We start from the raw sequence: 24,378 nt of genomic DNA, 5'->3' as shown, positions 1-24,378 counted from the left end.
AAACGCTTCAGAGTTAGGGATAGAGAGAACATTCCTCAACTTCGTGAAAGCTATCTATGAAAATCCCACAGCAAATATCATCCTCAATGGGGAAACGCTGACAGCCTTCCCGTTGAGCTCAGGAACATGACAAGGATGTCCATTCTTGCCACTGTTGTTCAATATAGTATTAGAAGTCCTACTAACAGCAATCAGACAACAAAGAGAAATAAAATGTATTCACATTGGCAATGAAGAAGTCAAACTCTCTCTTCACAGATGACATGATACTTTATATGGAAAACCCAAAAGACTCCACCCCTAAACCACTAGAACGCATACAGCAATTCAGTAATGGGGCAGGATACAAAATCAATGCACAGAAATCAGTTGCTTTCTTAAACACTAACAATGAAAATATAGAAAGGGAAATTAGAGAATCAATTCCATTTACTGTAGCACCAAGATCCATAAGATACCTGGGAATAAACCTAACCAAAGAGGTAGAGAGGAACTACAGAACACTCATGAAAGAAATTGAAGAAGACACAGAAAGATGGAAGACCATTCCATGCTCATGGATCAGAAGAACAAACATTGTTAAAATGTCTATACTGCCTAGAACAATCTATACTTTCCATGCCGTTCCAATCAAAATTCCACCAGTATTTTTCAAAGTGCTGGAACAAACAACCCTGAAGTTTTTATGGAACCAGAAGAGACCCCAAATTGCTAAGGAAATGTTGAAAAAGAAAAACAAAAGTGGGGGCATCACATTGCCTGATTTCAAGCTTTACTGCAAACTTTACTGCAAGCTTTACAAGCTTTACTGTGATCACCAAGTCAGCATCGTACTGAAACAAAAACAGACACATAGACCAGTGGAACAGAGTAGAGAGCCCAGATATGGACCCGCAACTCTAACATCAAATAATCTTCGATAAAGCAGGGGGGGGAAAGCCAGTGGAAAAAAGAGAGTCTCTTTAATGAAAAGTGTTGGGAGAATTGGACAGCTATGTGTAGAAGATTGAAACTCAACCATTCTCTTACACCATACACAAAGATAAACTTGTAATGGATAAAAGACCTCAATGTGAGGCAGGAATCTATCAAAATCCTAGAGGAGAAGATAGGCAATAACCTCTTTGACACTGGCCACAGCAACATCTTTCAACACATGTCTCCAAAGGCAGAGGAAACAAAAGCGAAAATGAACTTTTGGGACTTCATCAAGATCAAAAGCTTCTGCACAGCAAAGAAAACAGTCCACAAAACAAAGAGGCAACCTCCAGAATGGGAGAAGATATTTGCAAATGACAGTACAGACAATGGGTGATATCCAAGATCTATAAGGAGCTAGTCAAATTTAACACACACAAAACAGATAATCATGTCCAAAAATGGGCAGAAGACATGAGCAGACACTTCTCCAAAGAAGACATACAAATGGCTAAGAGACACATGAAAAAATGTTCATCATCACTAGCCATCAGGGAGATTAAAATTAAAACCACATTCAGATACCACCTTACACCAGTTAGAATGGCCAAAATTAACAAGACAGGAAACAACATGTGTTGGAGAGGATGTGGAGAAAGGGGAGCCCTCTTACATTGTTGGTGGAAATGCAAGTTGGTGCAGCCACTTTGGAAAACTGTGTGGAGATTCCTCAAGAAATTAAAAATAGAGCTTCCCTATGACCCTGCAATTGCACTACTGGGTATTTACCCCAAAGATACAGATGTAGTGAAAAGAAGGGCCATCTGTACCCCAATGTTCATAGCAGCAATGCCCCTGTTGCCAAACCGTGAAAAGAGCCAAGATGCCCTTCAACAGACAAATGGATAAAGAAGACATGGTCCATACATACAATGGAGTATTATGCCTCCATCAGAAAGGATGAATACCCAGCTTTTGTATCAACATGGACGAGACTGGAAGAGATTATGCTGAGTGAAATAAGTCAAGCAGAGAGAGTCAATTATCATATGGTTTTGCTTACTTGTGGAGCATAAGGAATAACACAAAGGACAGTGGGTGAAGGAAAGGAGAAGTGAGTTGGGGGAAATTGGACGGGGACATGAAGCATGAGAGACTGTGGACTCTGAGAAACAAACTGAGGGTTTTGGAGGAGAAGGGAGTACGGGATTGGGTGAGCCTGGTGGTGGGTATTAAGGAGAGCCCATACAGCCTGGAGCACTGCATGTGGTGCACCAACAATGAATCTTGGAACACTGAAAAAACAAAATGAAAATTTCAAAGAAAGATAAAGATACAATAAAAAAAAGTCCATACCACCCAAAGCAATCTACAGATTCAATGCAATTCAAATGGCATATTTCACAGAAATAGAACAGTCCTCAAATTTGTATTGAGCCACAAAAGATCCTGAAGAGCCAAAGCAATCCTGAGAATGAAGAACAAAGCTGGAGGCATCACATTCCCTGATTTTGTACCACATTATAAAACTGTGGTACTAAGAAGAGTGTGGCATTGGCATAAAGCCAGACATACAGATCAACAAACAGATTAGAGAGCCCAGAAACAAAACCATATATATCTGATCAGTTAATTTGTGATAAAGGATCAAAGAATATATACTAAGGAAATCACAGTCCCTTCAGTAAATGATGTTGGGAAGACTGGACAGCTTCATGCAAAATTATGAAATGGGACTACCATCTTACACCACACATACAAACTACCTCAAAATAGATTAAAGATTTGAATACAAACCTAAAACCATAAAACTCCTAGAAGACAGCAGAGGGGGTATAGTCCTTGATATCTATCTTGGTGATGTTTTTTTGGATTTTACACCAAAAGTAAAAGCAACAGAAGCAAAACTAAACAAGTGGGACTACATTTTTTAAAAAACCTTCTGCATAACAAAGCATACCACTGATAAAATGAAATGTCAACCTACTGGATGGGAGAAAATATTTGAAGATCAAATATCTGATAAGGAATTAATATCCATAATATATAAGAACTTCTAGAACTCAATACTCAAGACCAAGAAAATATGTAAGAGTAGAACAGAACACCTGACTCGACACTGTTCCAGAGGAGACCAGCAGATGGACAACAGATGCATGAAAACAAGGTCCACATCATTCATCATCAGGGAAACACAAAGGAAACCCACAGTGAGATATACCTGACAGCTGTCAGAATGCCTACTGTCAGAACAACTGGAAAGAACAAGTAATGGCAAGAGTGTGGAGAGAAGAGAACGCTTTTGCACAGTGGGTGAGAGTGCACACTGGTGTAACCACTATGGAAAACAATGCAGAGTTTCCTCAAAAACTGAAAAATAGAACTACCCCATAATCCAGCAATCTGACTATTTACCCAAGGAAAGTGACAATACTAATTTGAAAAGATGTATGCGCCCCTGGGTTCATTTCCATGCTCCTCTATGTCCTTTTACCCTGATTATTCACAATTGTCAAGACATGGACACAACCTGAGTGTCCACCCATGGATGAGTGGATAAGATGTGGTATGGACGTGCAAGGCAATCATGCCCACTAAAGAAAGAAGGAAATCTCAATGCGGGGACAACATGGATGGGACAACTTGACAGCAGAATGCTCAGTGATGTAAGTCAGACAGGGAAAGACAAAAGCCTTGGGATCTCACTTATAGAATTACGGAATTAGGGGTGAGGAGCGGGTAAAATGGGTGAAGGAGTCGAAAGGTACAGCCTTCCAGTTTGAGGATAAGTCCTGGGGATGTAAGGGACAGCATGGTGACTACAGGTAATAATATTGTATTGTATATTTAAAGTTGCAAAAGAATGGATCTTAAAGGTAAGCATTCTAGGAAGATATACTTTGTAACTGTATATGACGGTGGATGTTAAGTAGACTTACTGTGGGGATCGTTTTTCAACCTAGACAAATATGGAATCGTTATGTTGCACACAAAATGAACATATGATATGTGAATTTTATCTCCATATAAAAGAGAGAGGGGCACCTGGGTGGCTCAGTCAATTAAGCGTCTGTCCTCAGCTCAGGTCATAATCCTAGGGTCCTGGGATCTAGAACCGCAACAGGTTCCTGGCTCAGGGGGGAGCTGGCATCTCCCTCAGCCCGCCACTCCCGCTGCTTGTGCTCACTCTCTCTCTCATACTTTCTTGAATATAAATAAATAAAAAATCTTTTAAAATAAAAAAAAAATGGAAGAAAGAAAAAAGAGAGAGAGAGCTGTAGCATTAACTCAAGTTATCCCCAGACAGTCACGGTAATTCCCAGTTGTCCTTGTCGAAAGTTTGCAGAATTCACAGTGTGAGTCTGGGTGAAGCAGTTCCCAAGTGTCACATGGGTGTCTTATCTCATGGCCCACACCCTAGCCACACCCCACCAGCTCCCATCGCTTCCCTGAAATATCTGCAATTCCTGGCTTTTGGAACTTTCCTAGGGGAGGTCACTCCCGGCCTCTCATGAACAAAACAGGAGGGGAACATGAGTTCTCATGGGATCTGCAGGTGAGCCCCAGCCAGATCCATCCTACAAGCAGCCAGTGAGTGTGATGGACCTGCAGGAGCATCAGCTCTCATGCTGCCTGAGGACGTGGATTCAAAGAGTTTATCCCCATCATCTCGCCTAGGAATTTGGTGTGAACTCACAACAAAGAGTGATGGGGAGAGAGAGGCTGCTCTGCAATATTCCTTCCCTGTCAGCTGTTCACAGACACCTGGTGTGGGGCTGCAGTGGCCCCAGATACACCTGCTGCAGTCAAGGGTCCTTCGTCAAACTGAGGCCAAGTCATGACTGGCTCCCACCAGGGGCTCCCTGTTTCCTGACAGCTGTCTCCACAAAGGTCACACTGGCATGCCATGTGCATGGGCCCAGACTCCACATGTACAGGTGCGGGACAGCACTGTGAAAGACCTCCTTGCATCCGCTGATGGAGGGTCCAGAGCAGGACTGGCACAGTTTTGTGATCTGGACACAAATCATTGCAGCCAGGATTTCTGTTTTCCTTTGCAAATAACAATCAGCTTTTGAACTCCTGAGAAAGTATATACATTATTATTTTGTTTCTTTGTGTTTCTATGTGTTAAGACTCATAAAAAGTCGCATATAGTTGCATTTTGACTTAATGTGTTACAAAATGGGATGTTACCTTCAAACACTCATTTATTAATATATTCACACATATAAAGAGTAATAACAAATAAAAATGGCTAAAATACTAAAGATGCATGAAAACAAGAAAGGCAGTCAAGATGTAAGAAGACAGGCTAGGAAGTGCCTTGCTAGGGTATGAGCACGAATCCCCATCCTAACTGCCCTACAATGTGGCTGTGCAGCCTCAAGACGATGCCTTGACCTCTCTGGTTCTCAGGTCCCTCATTTCCAAAATGGTATACCAGCCATGCCCGCATCCTAGGCTCATGGGGCACACTGAGTGTATGAGACAAATATATCACATGGAAGATGCCTGTGCGCTGGGGTTGCTCAGTGAAGGAGAACTCGGCGTGTGATAGTGAGGAAGAGGAGCAAGAGGAGGAGGAGGATGTCCGTGTCTGACACTGTCATGGAGCATGTCTCCTGTCCGCCCCAGATCAAGCCTGTGAGGCAGGACCTGTCATGCTCTCCACTTCAGAAATGAAGAAACTGAGACCCGGGGGTAAGGCACACAGTGACAGAGCAGGGCCAGGATTCCCGCCCAGGCCTCACATCCCAACACTTAGATGGGAAGAGGAGGAGGAAGGAGCTGAAGGGAGCTGGGGACTGGCAAGGGCCGGGGACTGTATTTCAGGTGGGAGAGGCTAGGAGAGTCCCAGGTGGTAGGAGGAGCTGGTGGAAGAGATGGATGCTGTGTGGTGGGCAGGGAAGAGGCACTGGCCAGCCTGGCCCGAACCCTGAAAGAGCTTAGTTGGGTGAGAGTGGACAGGAGTCCAGGACTACGTTGGGAACACTGGGGTGTGGGACCCTGCCTTACCCAAGGCCAGAGGAGATGTGATGTCCGGAACCAGGCGGCCCGCTCCTTTACAAGGTCCACAAGGAGATTGACATAGTATCTAATGTTGTTCTCATCGACAGGCTCAATCATATCTGGGAATTTCCTATTTGGGGGAGGCTCTGGGGAGAGAGTCGAGCCATCCCAGTGAAAGCCTTCCCTGCAGGAGAGTGAAGGGTTAGTGGAGCCCATCCATGAGAAGGGAGGCAGCTTGGGGTCCCGAAAGACAGGCAGGGTGCAGCCGGACCCAGGCAGCTCAGGGAGTGCAGACCACTTCTCAGGCCTCCTTCTCCCACCTGTGTGATGGGCAGCTCAGTGGTGGCCCACAAGAGCTCTGCAAGCAGATGGGGCACTATCCCATGTGTCATGATTCACCAGCCATGGGACATTGAACACAGCCCCTTCCCCGGGCCCACATTGCCTCATCCACCACATGGAGCCCACAGTCTGTGTGTCCCCCCTTGCACCCCTGGAGATCTCATGGGATTCCTTTCATCACAGTATCCTTGGGGACACTATGGTGCCTATCAGACATGGATCCAAAGCCCTGAGCAGGGCTGGGGCAGGATGAGGCGAAAGAGGCACTGTGTCCCGGGGTGAACTGTAAGGCAGTGTCAAGTCTCAGTATGGGACATAGAGATAAGTTAGTGTCCTATTTCAAAACTCAGACTTAATGCAAAGCAAATTGTCATGAGCAGAATCCCAACATTTCTCTAAGGACAAGGGCAGGATTCTGGATTTTCCCTCTTGCCTCAGGCTCCAGTTTGGTCCACATGGCAGAGAACCCAAGATCGACCCTGTGGGTCTATGCCCCCATTAGGGTCCTCCCTGCCTTACTCTGGGCTGCACAAGGTAACATAGGGTGGACCCTGGACCAGCCGCCAGGAGCCGCCACTTGGATCCTCTCAGCCTGTCTCCTCATCCATAAAATGTCCTGATGGTTGTCATGAAGGATAAAGGAAAGACATCAGTAGAAAACACTGGGCTCAGGCCTGGCACAGAGCGGAGCCTGACAAACAGGAATGACTGGTCCTGAAGTCTGTGTCTGGCATCCTTCTCGCCATCTGCCCTTCACCTTGCCTGCTAATCTCTCCTGTTCCAGGACCGGCAAGCCTGTTGCCCACAGCCTCCCAGGTACAAAGGGCCAGAGCGGGTTGAACCCAGGGCCTCCCACCCGAAGAGCCCTCAGGCTGGCTGCTCCAACGATGTGGAGACCTTGGAGCTGGCCACCCAAACCACCCAGACCCCGCCACAGCTGACCACGGGCCAGTGTTGAGCGGCCCTGCCCCGGTTTCTCCTTCTGTAAGCTGGAGAGCTCAGAGCATCTGCCAAAGGGGTGGATGGGAGGGTGGGCTGTGTCTCTGGTAATAGAGGGAGAGTGCCTAGAACACAGGCCGCCCCAGGAGGTGCTCACGAGCAGTAGCTGTATTGGTCCAAGACGTGCGTGAAGATTTCCTGCTTAGCCGCCAGGGATGGGGACCCTCGCCACACGAACTGTAGGCCCTGCAAATTCCAAGGGAACAGAGTAAAGGCCCAGGGGCAACACAGCTGCCATGGTTCCGCCTCCCCCAACCCCACCTGGGCCTCCCTCCAGGTTTCAGGACTCCATCCCCTCTGCGGGCTCTTCTTGACACCCTCAGACCCCCCACAGTCACATATGGTGGTGGAAACTGCCCTCCAGAAGGAGCCAGCCTGCTCCTGCACCCTTCCACCTCCAGCACCACTGTCTCTGCCAAGGCCCGCTACAGAAGCTCATTCTGGCTCTGCTTGAATACCTCCTGGCACAGGGAGCTGCCCGCCTCTTACAAAGCCTGCAGTCTGTTGCTTCATTGCCCTCATGGTTAGAACCTGGTCTGGGTCACAAAGGAGGGAGAATTCCTGCTTCTATTAAGAACTAGCCAGTGAGACGTTGGGGCCACACGCATGTTCCCTGATTCTTCTGTGCCTCAGTTTCTGCGTGGGAGAAAAGTGGAGGCCCCACCCAGCCCAATGCAGCACACAGTCAGCTGCAGGACACGTGTGCAGATGTGGAAAGGGAGCTCAGTGTGCAGCGTGGACTGTCGTGGGGCTCAGGACGACGTTGCTTCTCTCGCCCACTAGAGCCCAAGTCCACCTTTGTCTGCTGCTGCCCACGGCAGCCTGCATTTGTCTCAGACCACTCTTGCCTGAGTCTTGCTGGAGAGAATACTCGTTCCTCCAGGAGCGTGGGAGCAGGCCCTGCACACAGAGGGATAAAGGGAGCGGCCAGAGACAGCAGCGCATGTGGCTCATGACTCACTTGGTTTTTCTGCATGGCACCCTTCAGGTCATAGTCGATCCGGGAGATGACGTGGGCGTAGAAACCCGCCAGGGCAAATAGGGTGGGGGTCGTGGCAGAGGCACCAAAGGGGTCGACTTGCCAGGAGAACCGTGGCCGGATCCCAAAGGTTTCATATAAGAACCCGTGTCCTTCTGCAAAGAAAGCACCGCCTTGCTGGTGACAGGAAGGGGCCCCTTGCCACCTGCTCACTCAGGGCTCCTGCCCTTCCATGGGGCTAGAGTGTCATCTGGGGCTGAGCTGCAGGAGATCCTAACACTGAGGGGGCCACACCAGGATTCCCCGATGTTTCCTTTACTCGTTCATGACGTTAGAGTCACCACATGGGCCTGAGCCATTCCAAAGGACCCCAGGCCTGTTGGACAGAGCCATGAACAGGCCAGGCCAAGTCAAGAGGGATGAGTGCTGGCAGGCGTCAGTGGCTGAGAAGTTCGAGGTGTGATGCACCCAGGAGTTGATGAGGACAAACCAGGGTGCACGGACCTAACGCAGGACTTCTGGCCCTCAGGGACAGCAGGGGGAAGATGCAGAGAGTGCGCAAGGAGAGGAGACCAGGAGGGAGCAGCAGAGGTGAGGAAAGATCTGGGGATTGTGGGTCAGGGATTATGAGGGAGTGGACAATAGCATCTCAGGAGAGAGGGCAGGTAGTACAAAGAAGAGCCCTCTCTATAGACAGGGAGCCAGAGCCAGGCAGACCTGATTGCTGCCTGTTCAGTATCCCCTTCTCCTGCACTCAGAGAATCCTCACTTTGTTCAGGGGGTGCCATCCCCACCCCAAAGGATGGATTGCCATTGGTCTCAGCTGCTCGTGGCGAGTTCACTCCCCTCTGGCAGATACTTGTTTTCTCAGCCTAGATGGAAGCCAGAGGTAGAGGTGGTCATGGACCCCAGGTGGAGCCAAAAAGATGCGTGCCTTAAGCTTGGTTTGCTTTGGGGAAAGATTTCCCACCTTCATTAAAAACAGAAAGTCAGATTGGCTGAAGGAGAGAAGAAGTGGGCTGGGAGAAATCGGAGAGGGAGATGAACCATAAGAGACTATAGACTCAGAGCATAACAAATAGCATGGAGGACATGGGGACTTAGAGTGGAGAAGGGAGTTGGGGGAAATTGGAAGGGGAGGTGAACCATGAGAGACTATGGACTCTGAAAAACAATCTGAGGGTTTTGAAGGGACGGGGGGTGGGAGGTTGGGGTACCAGGTGGTGGGTATTATAGAGGGCACGGATTGCATGGAGCACGGGGTGTGGTGCAAAAATAATGAATACTGTTATGCTGGAAATAAAAATTAAAAAAAAAAGAGACTATAGACTCAGAAACAAACCGAGAGTTTTGGAGGGGTGGAGGTGGGGGGTTCGGTGAGCCTTGTGGTGGTTTTAAGGAGGGTACGTATTACATGGAGGACTGGGTGTGGTGCATAAACAATGAATCTTGGAACACGGAAAAAAATAAATTTAATTTAAAAGAAAAACAGTGAGTCAGGACAAATGTCCCTTTGTCCCTTTTCTGACTTGAGTGGGAATATATGCCAGTATGATGCCTGGAGCTGGGGCAGCTGTTGGGGACCAGCAGGGCAGGTACATAAGACACAGGGAAACATCAATGAGCTGCCCAAGGGGACCCCAAACCAACCCACCAGTGCAGTAGGGGACATGCCCTTAAGACTCAAGTCGCTGCTCCTCAGGTTCCTGGCTCTCTACCACAAAGCATCCCGAGCCCCAGATGAAGAGGTGATTATTGAAGGAAACTGCTAATTATCCCATGGAACGGTGTCCTCCTACTCCTTCTAGTCTCAGAAACCCACCCTCCCCCTCAGCTTCAGCAGGTGCAGAGTCCTTCAGCGAGACCATGCCTTCCACGGCATGTGCCTTGCCCTGGCCAATAGGCTGTGAGCTCAGTGTCGGAGGCCATTCCCCAGCATCCCTGGAGGACCCTTCTGGTCACATGACAGAATCCTGGCCAATGGGACAGGAGAAGGAAGTTTGGCCCACACCCCATAGCATTCCTACAGATGAGAGACACCTTGGGGTAAGGGCTTGGGGGCCTGGCCTGTACCTACCAATAGACAACCCCTGGACCAGAGCTGCCCGGATGGTCACAGATCAATCTCTCCCTCCTGGCCAGACCTTTCCTTTCTCTGCACTGCGGTGGTGGCACCCCCACCCCTGACCCAAGCTGGGCTCTCCCCCTCGGGATGCGGGGGGGCAGGGGGTGCAGCTCTCGCTAGCACACCTGCCATAGTCCCACCTCTGTGGGGAGTCCCAGCTGGGGTCCTGGCCCCTCAGTGAGCGGGAGGAGGGGGCGCAGCCACACTCAGCTTTCCCTGGTCACCGAGTGCTGCGGGCAGGTCCCTCTCCCTCCAGAGAAGTGTCAGGTCTCAGACTAAGGTGGGGGTGGGCGGCCCTCAAGGGCAGGATTAGGGGGCCCCCTCCATTCCCTCCCTCCCCGGCGGACAGCCTGCGGGGTTCTGTCATGGCAAAGAGACATGTCAGAGCGAGGAGGAGGGCCCATGCCTCTGCCCACCGACATGCTGGAAGACGGGTGGTGATGGCAGGGGTGGTGGCGATGGTTGGGTGGGGTGCGGATGGGGGCAGTGCAGTCAGGACGCTGGTAGTAATGACGTTGGAAGTGATGATGGTGGTCATCGTGATGGTGACACAGGTGGTGTACACAGTGCTATGGCTGTCAGTGTGGACGGAGTGGGGAGTTGTTGATACAGGTGGTAGCCTGAGTAATGGAGGCAGAGAGGGGGGCCGCACTGGTGCAGGTGGTGCTGTGTGTACTGGTGGGGATGGCAGAGATGACGTCTAACCCTCACTGTTTATCTCCTGGGAGCCACGGGCTCCACTTCGTGTGCCCCAAGGAATTGTCCCAATTTGATCCTCACAAGTACCCTGTGAGGGAGGCTGTGCCGTCAAACTCCTTTGGGCCATGAGGAAAGGGAGGTCCAGGGAGGGGGCGTCCCTTGCCCAGGGTCCTGGGGCTGGGAATGCACAGACACAGGATAGACCCAGGCCATCTGGTCTCGAGACCACGCTCCACACCCCTGCACTCACGTGGCCGCAGTGTCCTGCTCAGAGGGAAAGACTGGTCCAGAGCTGGGGCTCAAGAACCAGTCCCAGTGTGTTTGGAGGCCCCAGGATAACCTGAGGTGGGAAAGGGGGACCTAACCTGTGAGCTGCAGAATCTGGTCATCAAAGTGGGTCACGGCCTCGTCATGCATGACCTGGCCCCCGATGACAAACTCCAGGCGTCTTGTGGCCAGGAGATGGCGGACCTTGGTGACAAGCAGAGAGAACAAAGCCAGGTTAGAACCCCAGAGTTGGGCTAGGTCTGTGGGGACATGCCTCCGGTGTCTCATGGTGCCTTCCTCCACACTCACATGTGCTTTCATTCTGCAAGAGAATCAGGTCAGACCTGCCTCCCAACATCCACGCCAGCACCTGGACCATGGCTGCTACTTGATCTGTGTTACCTCCACCTGAAACTACCTGTAGCTCTGTCTCTACTTCTGTCTCTACCACCTTGTCTACCTTTTCCTCTGTCTCCATGTCTGTATCTATATCTGTTAAATTACACTGATGAAATACTTCCGAAGTATCAAAAACTTGCAAGAACTGTGCAAACAGTTCCCATGGATCCCTTCCCCAGTTTTATTCATTGTGAACCTTCTTTACCTTTTTGCCATAGCACCCCCCCATCTTTTTATAGCTTGGTATGATTTTCTCTAAGCCATTCGAAAGTAACAGTTGGACATAACATACCTGCTCCCTATTCCTTCACTGTGTGTTTTGTCAGGACGGGGTAATTAGAGCCATAGTATAATTCTAAAAATTAGGACATTTATCATTAATGCAATACTGTAGCTAATCCAGACTTCACCCAAATGTTCCCAGTTGTTCAATGAATGCCCCGTTACAGGTGTGGGTTTAGTGCAGGTTGGGGTCTTGACTCCCCTGTCATGTCTCATCATTGTCCTGTATTCTCAACACTTCTTCAGCTGCTATGTCTTCTCGATTGACTTGATCATGTCAGGAATTACAGGCCAGGGATTTTAAGGAGTGGCCTCCTGCTTATGCTGTCTCATGATTGACTGGTAAGTATTTTTTCAAAGGTTTTAAAAATTTAAATTCAATTAATCATACTCTTATGTATTATTAGTTTGAGAGGAAGAGGTCAGTGAGTCATCAATGTTTTTTATATTTATTTTTTATTTCTTTTCAGTGTTCCAGAATTCAGTGCTTATGCACCACACCCAGTGCTCCATGCAATACTTGCCCTCCATAATACCCACAACCAGGCTCACCCAACCTCCCACCCTCCTTCCCTCCAAAACTCTCAATTTGTTTCTCAGAGTCCACAGTCTCTCGTGCTTCTTCTCCCCCTTCCAATTTCCCCCAGCTCACTTCTCCTCTCCATCTCCCCCTTGTCCTCCGTGTTCTTCCTTGTGCACCACAAATAAAGGAAACCATATGAAAATTGAGTCTCTTTCTTTGACTTATTCCACTCAGTGTAATCTCTTCCAGTCCCACCCATGTTGATTAAAAAAAGTTGGTATTCATCCTTTCTGATGGAGGCATAATAATCCACTGTATATATAGACCATGTCTTCTTTATCCATTTGTCTGTTGAAGGGCATCTTGGCTCTTTCCACAGTTTGGCGACTGTGGCCATTGCTGCTATGAACATTGGTACAGATGGCCCTTCTTTTCACTACATCTCTATCTTTGGGGTAAATACCCAGTAGTGCAATTGCAGGGTCATAGGGAAGCTCTATTTTTAATTTCTTGAGGAATCTCCACACTGTTCTCCAAAGTGGCTGCACCAACTTGCATTCCCACCAACAGTGTAAGAGGGTTTCCCTTTCTCCACATCCTCTCCAACACATGTTGTTTCCTGTCTTGTTAATTTTGGCCATTCTAACTGTATAAGGTGGTATCTGAATGTGGTTTTAATTTTAATCTCCCTGATGCCTAGTGATGATGAACATTTTTTCATGTGTCTCTTAGCCATTTGTATGTCTTCTTTGGAGAAGTGTCTGCTCATGTCTTCTGCCCATTTTTGGACATGATTATCTGTTTTGTGTGTGTTAAATTTGACTAGCTCCTTATAGATCTTGGATATCACCCATTGTCTGTACTGTCATTTGCAAATATCTTCTCCCATTCTGGGGGTTGCCTCTTTGTTTTGTTGACTGTTTCCTCTGCTGTGCAGAAGCTTTTCATTTTCGCTTTTGTTTCCTCTGCCTTTGGAGACATGTCTTGAAAGGTGTTGCTGTGGCCAGTATCAAAGAGGTTATTGCCTATCTTCTCCTCTAGGATTTTGATAGATTCCTGCCTCACATTGAGGTCTTTTATCCATTACAAGTTTATCTTTGTGTATGGTGTAAGAGAATGGTTGAGTTTCAATTTTCTACACATAGCTGTCCAATTTTCCCAACACTTTTCATTAAAGAGACACTCTTTTTTCCACCGGCTTTTTCCCCCCTGCTTTATCGAAGATTATTTGATGTTAGAGTTGCGGGTCCATATCTGGGCTCTCTACTCTGTTCCACTGGTCTATGTGTCTGTTTTTGTGCCAGTACCATGCTGTCTTGGTGATCACAGCTTTGTAGTAAAGCTTGAAATCAGGCAATTTGATGCCCCCACTTTTGTTTTTCTTTTTCAACATTTCCTTAGCAATTTGGGGTCTCTTCTGGTTCCATACAAACTTCAGGATTGCTTGTTCCAGCACTTTGAAAAATACTGGTGGAATTTTGATTGGAATGGCATGGAAAGTATAGATTGTTCTAGGCAGTATAGACATTTTAACAATGTTTGTTCTTCCGATCCATGAGCATGGAATGGTCTTCCATCTTTCTGTGTCTTCTTCAATTTCTTTCATGAGTGTTCTGTAGTTCCTCTCTACCTCTTTGGTAAGGTTTATTCCCAGGTATCTTATGGATCTTGGTGCTACAGTAAATGGAATCGATTCTCTAATTTCCCTTTCTATATTTTCATTGTTAGTGTATAAGAAAGCAACTGATTTCTGTGCATTGATTTTGTATCCTGCCCCATTACTGAATTGCTGTATGAGTTCTAGTGGTTTAGGGGTGGAGTCTTTTGGGTTTTCCATATAAAGTATCATGTCATCTGCGAAGAGAGAGTTTGACTTCCTCATTGCCAATGTGAATACCTTTTATTTCTCTTTGTTGTCTGATTGCTGTTGGTAGGACTTCTAATACTATGTTGAACAACAGTGGCGAGAATGGACATCCTTGTCATGTTCCTGAGCTCAACGGGAAGGCTGTCAGCGTTTCCCCATTGAGGATGATATTCGCTGTGGGATTTTCATAGATAGCTTTCATGAAGTTGAGGAATGTTCTCTCTATCCCTAACTCTGAAGCGTTTTAGGTAGGAACAGATGCTGTATCTTGTCAAATGCTTTTTCTGCATCAATTGAGAGGACCAAGTTGTTCTTCTCTCTTCTCTTATTGATTTGTTCTATCACATTGATTGATTTGCAAATGTTGAACCATGCTTGCATCACAGGGATAAATCCCATCTGGTCATGGTGGATAATCTTTTCAATGTACTGGGTTTTTTTTTTTTAATTTTTTATTTCTTTTCAACGTAACAGTATTCATTGTTTTTGCACCGCACCCAGTGCTCCATGCTTTCCGTGCCCTCTCTAATACCCACCCCCTGGTTCCCCCAACCTCCCACCCCCTGCCCCTTCGAAACCCTCAGATTGTATTTCAGAGTCCATAGTCTCTCATGGTTCACCTGCCCTTCCAATTTCTCTCAACTCCCTTCTCCTCTCCATCTCCCCTTGTCCTCCATGCTATTTGTTATGCTCCACAAATAAGTGAAACCATATGATAATTGACTCTCTCTGCTTGACTTATTTCACTCAGCATAATCTCAATGTACTGTTGAATCCTATAGCTAGGATCTTGTTGAGAATCTAAGCATCCATATTCATCAGGGATATTGGTCTGAAATTCTCCTTTTTGGTGGGGTCTTTGCCTGGCTTGGGAATCAGGGTAATGCTGGCTTCATAAAAAGAGTCTGGAAGTTTTCCTTCTGCTTCAGTTTTTTTGAAACAACTTCAGGAGAATAGGTATTATTTCTCTTTGAAAGTTTGGTAGTATTCCCCAGGGAATCCATCAGGTCCTGGGCTCTTGTTTTTTGGGAGGTTTTTGACCCCTGCTTCAATCTCATTACTTGATATTGGTCTATTCAGGTTGTCAATTTCTTCCTTATTCAGTTTTGGAAGTTTATAGGTTTCCAGGAATGCATCCATTTCGTCTAGGTTGCATAATTTATTGGCATGTAACTGTTGATAATAAATTCTGATGATTGTTTCCATTTCCTTAGTGTTAGTCGTGATCTCTCATTCATAATTTTATTAATTTGGGTCCTCTCTCTTTTCTTTTTGATTAGTTTGGCCAATGGTGTACCAATCACATACTGGGTCCCAAATCAGGACTCAACCTATACCAAAAGATTCACATTATTCCCTGCATATTCTCAGACCACAGTACTTTGAAACTGGAACTCAACCACAAGAAAAATTTTGAAGGAATTCAAACACCTGGAAGCTAAAGACCACCTTTCTTAAGAATGTTTGGATCAACCAGGAAATCAAAGAAGAACTTAAACAATTCATGGAAACCAATGAGAATGATGACACTTCTGTCCAAAACTATGGGATATAGCAAAGGCGGTCCTAAGGGGGAAATACATAGCCATCCAAGCCTCCCTCAAAAAATTGAAAAATCCAAAATACACCAGCTCTCTTTACACCTCAAAGAACTAGAGAATCAACAACAAATTAAGCCAACCCTATGCACAAGAGGGGAAGTAATTGAGATTAGAGCTGAGATCAATGAGATAGAAACCAGAGATACAGTAGAACCATCAATGAAAATAGAAGCTGGGTTTTTTTTTAAATGAGTCATTAATCTTATATAAGATCTAATGCTCATTATATCACATGCCCTCCTTAATGCCCATTATCCTGCTACCTCATCCCCCACCCCCTCCCCTCTAACAACCTTCAGTTTGTTTCCTTTGATTAAGAGTCTCTTATGGTTTGTCTCCCTCTCTGCTTCTTTCTTGCTCTATATTTTCCTCTCTTACCCATGCTCCTCTGTTTTGTCTTAAATTCCACATATGAGTGATTCATATGATAATTGCCTTTATCTGTTGGTGTAGAGAAATGCAACTGATTTCTGTGCATTGATTTTATTTATCTGACTGATTGATTTCATATAGCATAATACCCTCTAGTTCCACCCACATCATTTCAAATGGCAAGATTTCTTTTTTTGATGGCTGAGTAGTACTCCATTGTGTATATATACCACACTTACTTATCCATTCATCTGTTGCTGGATATCTGGGCTCTTTCCATAGTTTGGCTATTGTGGACATTGCTGCTATAAACAGTGGGTGCATGTGACCCTTTGGATCACTACATTTGTAATCTTTAGGTAAATACCCAGCAGTGCAATTGCTGGGTCATAGGGTAGTTCTATTTTCAAATTTTTGAGGAACCTCCATGCTGTTTCCCAGAGTGACTGCACCAGCTTGCATTACCACCAACCGTGTAGGAGGGCTCCCCATTGTCTGCATCCTTATGAACATCTGTTGTTTCCTATCTTGTTAAGCTTAGCCATTCTGTCTGGTGTGAGGTGTTATCTCATTGTGGCTTTGATTTGTATTTTCCTAATGCTGAGTGATGCACATGTTTTCATGTGTTTGTAGGCCATTTGTATGTCTTTTTGGAGAAATGTCTGTTCATGTCTTCTGCCTATTTCTTGAATGGATTATTTGTTCTTTGGGTGTTGAGTATGATAAGTTCTCTATAGATTTTGGATACTAGCCTTTATGTGATATGTCATTTGCAGGTATCTTCTCCCATTCTGTCAGTTGCCTTTTGGTTTTGTTGACTGTTTCCCTTGCTGTGCAAAAGCTTTTTGTCTCAAAAAAAATTTTTTTGGTCTGTTTTTTTATTGTGTTACATTAGTCACCATAAAATACATCATTTGTTTTTGAAGCATTGTTCCAAAATACATTGTTTATGTAAAACACCCACTGCTCCGTGCAATACATGCCCTTCTTAATACCCACCACCAAACTCATGCATCCCCCCAACCACTCCCCTCTAAAACCCTCAGTTTTATGGAGTCCCAGTAGTTCATTTTTGCCTTTGTGCATTTTTGCTTTCCTTGCCTTTGGAGACGTGTCTAACGAGAAGTTGCTGCAGCGGAGGTTACAGAAGTTGGTTCCTGTGTTCTCCACTTTTGATGGATTTCTGTCTCGCATTTAAGGCTTTCATCTATTTTGGGTCTATTTTTGTGTATGGTGTATGGGAATGGTCCAGTTTCATTCTTCTGCAACTGGCTGTCCAATTTTCCTAACACCATTAACTGAATAGCCTGTCTTTTCTCTCTCTCTTTTTTTTTTTTTTTTAAGATTTTTGCTTATTTATTTGACAGAGAGAGAGATCACAAGTAGGCGGAGAGAGAGAGGTGGAAGCAGGCTCCCTTTCAAGCAGAGAGCCTGATGTGGGACTCAATTCCAGGACCCTGAGATCATGACCTGAGTTGAAGGCAGGATCTTAACCCATTGAGCCACCCAAGCACCCTGGGATTTCTATTCTGTTTCATTGATCTATGTGTCTGTTTTTATGCCAGTACCATACTGTCTTGATTACACCTCTGTAATAGAGCTTAAAGTCTGGAATTGTGATGCCACTAGGCTCACAGAAAGAGTCCAAAAGTTTTCCTTCCGTTTCTATTTTTTGAAACTCCTTTAGAAGAACAGGTATTAGTTGTTCTTTAAATATTGGTAGATATCTTCTCCCATTCAATCCCCTGGAAAGCCATTCAGCCCTGGACTCTTGTTTATTGGGAGATTTTTTATTCAATTTCCTTGCCTGTTATGGGTCTGTTCAGGTTTTCTATTTCTTCCTGTTTCAGTCTGGTAGTTCATATGTTTCTAGAAATGCATCCATTTCTTCCTGATTGCCTAATTTGTTGGTATATAGTTGTTCATAATATGTTCTTAGAATTGTATTTCTTTGATGTTGGTTGTGATCTCTCCTCTTTTGTTAATGACTTTATTTATTTGGGTCCTTTCTCTTTTCTTTTTGGTGTGTCTGGCCAGGGATTTATCAATCTTAATTCTTTCGGAGAATCAGCTCCTAGTTTTGTTGATTTGTTCTACTGTTCTTTTGGCTTCTAGTTCATTGATTTCTGCTCTAATCTTTATAAATTCTCTTATGCTGGGTTTAGGCTCTATTTGGTTTTCTTTCTCCAGCCTCTTTAGGTGTAAGGTTAGCTTCTGTATTTGAGAACTTTCTTGTTTCTTGAGAAAGGCCTGTAGTGTTATATACTCCCCTCTTAGGACTGCCTTTGTTGCGTCTCAAAGTTTTTGTTTTTGTTTTTGTTTCTAAATATTTTATTTATTTATTTGACAGAGAGAGAGGAAGAAAGAGAGCAGAGCAAGAGAGAGGATATACAAATGGAGGTACTGGGAGAGGGAGAAGCAGGCTTCCCACAGAGGAGGGAGTCTGATGTGCGGCTCTGTCTCAGGACCCTGGGATCATGACCTGAGTCAAAGGCAGATGCTTAATGTCTGAGCCTCCCAGGTGCTCTGCATCTCAAAGGTTTTGAACAGTTGTGTTTTCATTTTTATTTGTTTCCATAAATTTTTTAAAATCTTTCTTTAATTTCTTGGTTGACCCATTCGTTCTTTGCTAGGATGCTCTTTACCCTCCATGTTTTTGAATTCTTTCTTCTCCTCTCCATCTCCCCATGTCCTCCGTGTTATTCCTTATGCTCCACAAACAAGCGAATCCTTATGATAATTGATTCTCTCTCCTTAACTTACTTCACTCAGCATAATCTCTTCCAGTCCCGTCCATGTTGATACAAAAGTTGGGTATTCTTTCTAAATTTTCTCCTGTGAGTAATTTCCCATTTCAAAGCATTGTGGTCTGAAAATTCACAGGGAATAATTTCATTTTTTTGGTACCAGTTGAGACCTCATTTGTGACCTGGTATGTGATCTGTTCTAGAGATTGTTCCAGGTGTGTTCAGAAGAATGTGTATTCTCTTGCTTTAGGATGGAAGTCTCTGAATGTATCCGTGAAGTTCATCGGATCTAGTGAGTCATTCAAGGACCTTGTTTCCTTGCTAATCTTAGATGATCTGTCCATTGTAGTGAGGGAGTGTTCAAGTTGCCTACGATTACAGTATTATTATCTATGTGTTTCTTTAATTTTATTTTAATTGGTTTCTATAATTGGAGGCTCCTATGTTAGGGCATAAATATTTACAATGGTTAGATCTTCTTGTTGGATAGACACTTTAATTATAATATAGTGTCTTTCCTCAACTCTCATTACAGTCTTTGGTTTAAAATCTAATTTATCGGATATAAGGGTTGCCACCCCAGCTTTCTTTTGATGTCCATTAGCATGATAGATGGTTTTCCATGATTTCCATGATAGATAGATTTCCGTGATAGATGGTTTCCCTCTCACTTTCTTTTTTTTTTTTAAGATTTTATTTATTTATTTGACAGACAGAGATCACAAGTAGGCAGAGAGGCAAGCAGAGAGTGAGGGAGAGGCAGGCTCCTGCTGAGCAGAGAGCCCGATGTGGGGCTCGATCCCAGGATCCTGGGATCATGACCTGAGCCAAAGGCAGAGGCTTTAACCCACTGAGCCACCCAGGCAGCCCCTCCCTCTCACTTTCAATCTGGAGATGAGTCACAGTGTAAAATGAGTCTCTTGCACACACAGCATATCAATAGGTCTTGCTTTTTTGGCTAATAAGTATTTTTACAATAAATGAAGGAATGGAGGGATGGAGACGGGACAGTAGGGAGAGACAGTGGTAGTGAGTCCTGTGCAGTCTTTGGAGACTGTAGTTTCCATTTGTTTTCAGTACTGTCAGGGTCATGATTATTTACTCCAGGAGGATTGAATGGGCTCCTGTTGCATACTGTTTTACAGGAGCACCTACCACATCCCAGGCACTTTCCAGGCACTGGGGGGTCATAGGAACAAGTAGAGAAATGTCCCTGCTTCCAGGGAGCCATATCAAAAGTGGTCTCCCCAGGACTCTGGTGGGTCACATTGCCCCTCAAGGATGAGGAGAGACAGTTGGGTTTGGGGTGTCAATGTAGAGAGCAGCCCACCCCCAGGACACCCTGAGATACCCGCTTCACTCAGACCTGCCTGGCTCAGTGTCCCACCTATCCTCTATCAGCTGTGCAACCACAGGCCATTCACCTGCTCTCTCTGAACCAGGACTATCTATGCAGCATGGAGTAACTTTCCCCACTATATACCCTATTGGGAGGATGTGGTGATGTGGACCGTAAGAAGTAGAGACCAGTGCCTGGCAGATGCCCAGTGCCCATAGCATGCAAGGCTCCTCCTTATGACTCCACAAGGTACAGGTTCAAGACACCCCTCAGGTGAGATATGGTGACCTCTTCTCTTTACCTTCTCACTTTGCCACTTGGGCAGTCTCTCACCTCCCTGTCCCTCATGTTCAGTGACTGTTATGAAGGAAGGAGAATGCCAGGGAGAGGACCAGGTCCACAGTGTCCTCCAAGGTGCCCATGTCCCGCATTCATCAGAACCCAGGATATCTGAGGAAGGGGAGGTCACTCCCATTTGCACAGGCAGGACCTGCAGCTCACAGAATGCACTCCTGCCTGAGGTTGAAGTTTCAGGCTATCCCCCATGAAGACCTGCTTCCCAGGGCCTCTCTGAACCTGTGCCCCATGATGTCTTCTGCAGCCCACTTTAAATGCAGACAATGAAAAACCCTAGGCAGGGTGGTCAGCTGCGAGCCACGGGCCATGCAGATGGTAGGTGAAGAGGGAGGTGGGAGTCTGAAGAGACTCCATTCCACACCTGACGAGTGCAGGGCTGACTTGTTAGAGTGCCATTTCACACCAACAGCTACAAAGGCAGATAAAACCAAACCTGTCTTTTGGGCTGGGCTGAGCACAAACCTGAGCTAAACAAGTCATGTGAAGTGCCCAGTGAACCTGGTCTGGGAGTTTCAGGCCACACATCCTTGGACACGGAGCTTCCCTGCTTCGGTATCCCTCCCAGAGGCCCTTGCAGACCACAGTACCTGGCGTTTCTGCCTGTCCGAAGCGATGCCATCCCACCACAGCCGGAAGTATTCCTGCTCCACAGCAATGAAGCGGCGATGCTTCTGGAGCATGAGCTCCTGCACCACGGAGGTGTAGACATTGGAAGTATAGGCCCACGGGCTTTCCTGTGGAGGGAGCACCCCATCACACCAGCACCCATGGAGGGTCCCAGAGGCTTGACCCCAAGGATCTAGTACTAAAATCCCAGTGGCACAGGGTCCCTGGGCCCCATCACTCCCTGTGGGTTTTTGTCCTGGGATCTTCCTCTCTTCCTCCTATACCACTTCAACAGAGACACACAGGGACTGCTCTGTGCTAGACACACAGTGCCGGCTGCCCTGAGACAGTGACATGGCTCTCTCCCCTCTGATGAGATCCTGCTGTTCTAGGGAGAGAGGTGATGTTCCAGACCATGACACAGGATGTGCCCAGGGGCTAGGGACGCCTTCCCTGAGGGGGCACGGTAGCTGGCCCTGATGTTCCAGACCATGACATATGACATGCCTAGGGGACATGATAGCTGGCCCAAGGGTACAGTAGGGAGGCATCCAATGAAGCCACAGGGTGACAGGGAGGTGGTCCAGGGACCCCACGGGGCCCGTCTGGGCTGAAATGAAGGGAGGTAATGATGAGATCTAAAGCTGAGAGGAGCTACCCCCAGCCCCCTGGATGGTCATGGGCATCGGCTGACCTGCCTCTCCCAGGCTGGAGGCTCCACAGGACCAGACATGGGTGTTTCCCATATGTGTTTCCAGGCTGATACATGGTGTTGCCCAGAGTGGCTGCTTAATGAAATGCAAAGATCCCTGGCCAGGGAGGCCTCAAAAATGGAGGTCATTCCTGGGTTCCCTTAGGCAAGTCACCAACCCTTGCTGGGCCTGTTTCCTCTTCTATAACTGAGGGTGACAAGCATGCTTCCCCACCATAAGCCATCTCCGCAGGCAGCAGTGTCCCCAGAGAGGCTGCCCAGTGCATCCCAGGACTGGACTCCTCTGCCCCCACCTCCAGCATCAGATCTCTTGCTGCTTCTCTCTCCCATTGAAGTCCAGCTGCCTCTCAGTAACATCCGCAGAATAGTTATTGTATTCCTAATCCCAGAGAGTGCTTGTTCTCTTCTGGGTTTCCTTCCTGTTCCCACAAAAGAGCTGGAGGTGGCCTGGGTGATAATATACAGTCACCTGACCCAGGATCTTGAGCAAATCTTGGTCTCTTCCTGCTCCTTTTCCTGCATTCATTCCTTCTTGCATGCATTCATTCCTGTACTTCTTCATATCTGCATTCATTCATTCCTGTGTTCATTCATTCATTCATTTGAACATTCATTCATTTATTTGATCATTCATTCCTGCATATTCATTTGAATTCATTCATCCCTGCATTCATTCACTCAATCAGCAATAGCTGGTGCACCTCTTCTGTCTATCAGGCTGGTGAAACCATGCCAGGAAATATAATGTATGAAGCCCTTGGCCTGTGAAGCTAGCTTTCTGGTGGGGACAAGGGACTGACACCAAGCCCCCTACCAAACGTGCATGGAGAGGAGGAGGGGAAGGGAATAGGGGTACACATAGGGATGCCAGGAAGGCCCCACCAGAAAGTGTCTTTTGTGGAGCCACACACAGGGTTGGGGGGGACTAGGCTTACTGGAGGAAGTCCTTCTGGGCAGAGGGAGCAGCCCATGCAAAGGGTCTGAGGCCTGTACCATCCAACAGAAGGGGGACATGGGGCTCAGAACGGGAACAGAGCCCACCCAAGGTGTCCCAGTCATGGACTGTGACCATGGCCTGAGTCAGGCCCATGTCTTTTCACCTGACTATCCCTAGCATGGATGGGGAAACTGAAGCCAGAGACTGGAGCCAAGCAGCCCAAGTGAGCCTCCCTGGTCTCCAGCGAGTTAGGTCATAACCCAGGCTGCTCCCTTGAGGATGTCAGCCAACACCAGACTTCAAACCCACCCTGGTATCTGGCAGGGAAAAAGAAGCTGAGCTCCAGGGATTCTGGGGGATGCTGAATGGGCACCTACCTGCACAGTGTGGATCCAGACCACATCCATGTGACTGTGGGGAACCACAAAGACCCTGATGGGCTTCATGGGCTGGGCCACCAGGAACCGCAGCAGTACCAGCTGCGTGAGCACGGGAAGCCAGAGGGGCGGCCACATCCCAGTGGCAAGTGGTCAGGGGCAGTTGCTGGCCGTAACTTGTTGTCCACTGGCGACTGGTCCCCTAGCAGAGAACACCACTCCTGACCCATGGGGAGGCAGGGACAGGAGTAGGAGGAGTGGCACTCACAGCAGTGTTGTCACCTGAGCCAGAAGAGGGGGTGGCCCCTGGACATCACCATTCTGTGCTCCGCCCCCATCAGTAGTGTCTGGGCATTGATGTCAACTTTTTAAAATGTATTTTATTTAAATTCAATTATTTAACCTATAACATGTTGTCAGTTTCAGAAAAGGAGTTCAGTGACTCATCAGTTGCATATCACACTCAGTGATCATCATATCATGTGCCCACCTTGATGCCCATCACCCAGTTACCCCATCTCTCTACTCACCTCCCCTCCAGCAACCCGCAGTTTGTTCCTAGTGTTATTCCTAGAGTCTTTTGGTTTGTCTTCCTCTAAGATTTCATCTTTTTTTATTTTTCCATACCTTCTGCTATGATCCTGGTTTTTTTTTTTCTTAAATTCCACATATGAGTGAAATCCCATGATAATTGTCGTTCTCTGATTGACTTATTCCGCTCAGAATAAACCAGTGCTGTCCACTTCTCAGCAGATTCCCAAATATCATGTGCCCCAGAGCGGTGGTCATGGTGTGCTCTCCCCTAGAGCTTCGTCTGGAGGAAGCCAGCAGCGACGTCACGGGTCAAGCCAGCCATCTGTGCAGGGGACACGCAGGGAGGAGCTCTGTCCTGCCCACAACCGGCACCAGCTCAGCAG

General features: G+C 46.8%; 1 protein-coding gene across 1 annotated transcript in view; it reads right to left on the bottom strand.

The window, feature by feature from the left end:
• The window catches only part of LOC116582476 (epididymis-specific alpha-mannosidase-like), a 49,208-nt gene extending 25,609 nt beyond the window's left edge, over positions 1-23,599 (bottom strand). Inside the window, exons 1-6 of the mRNA XM_032329891.1 lie at positions 23,462-23,599; positions 21,417-21,563; positions 11,441-11,546; positions 8,234-8,406; positions 7,370-7,458; positions 5,938-6,115 (exon numbers count right to left, since the gene is read on the bottom strand). Coding sequence (XP_032185782.1) covers positions 5,938-6,115; positions 7,370-7,458; positions 8,234-8,406; positions 11,441-11,546; positions 21,417-21,563; positions 23,462-23,599 — 831 coding nt within the window. The remainder of the gene's footprint in view (positions 1-5,937; positions 6,116-7,369; positions 7,459-8,233; positions 8,407-11,440; positions 11,547-21,416; positions 21,564-23,461) is intronic.
• Between the last annotated feature and the right edge of the window lie 779 nt (positions 23,600-24,378).

The sequence above is a fragment of the Mustela erminea genome, chromosome 2 (genome assembly GCF_009829155.1).
Source record: "Mustela erminea isolate mMusErm1 chromosome 2, mMusErm1.Pri, whole genome shotgun sequence".
Lineage (NCBI taxonomy): Eukaryota > Metazoa > Chordata > Mammalia > Carnivora > Mustelidae > Mustela > Mustela erminea.
The sequence above is the reverse complement of the archived record's forward strand: the minus strand, read 5'-3'. Positions and strand labels throughout refer to the sequence as shown.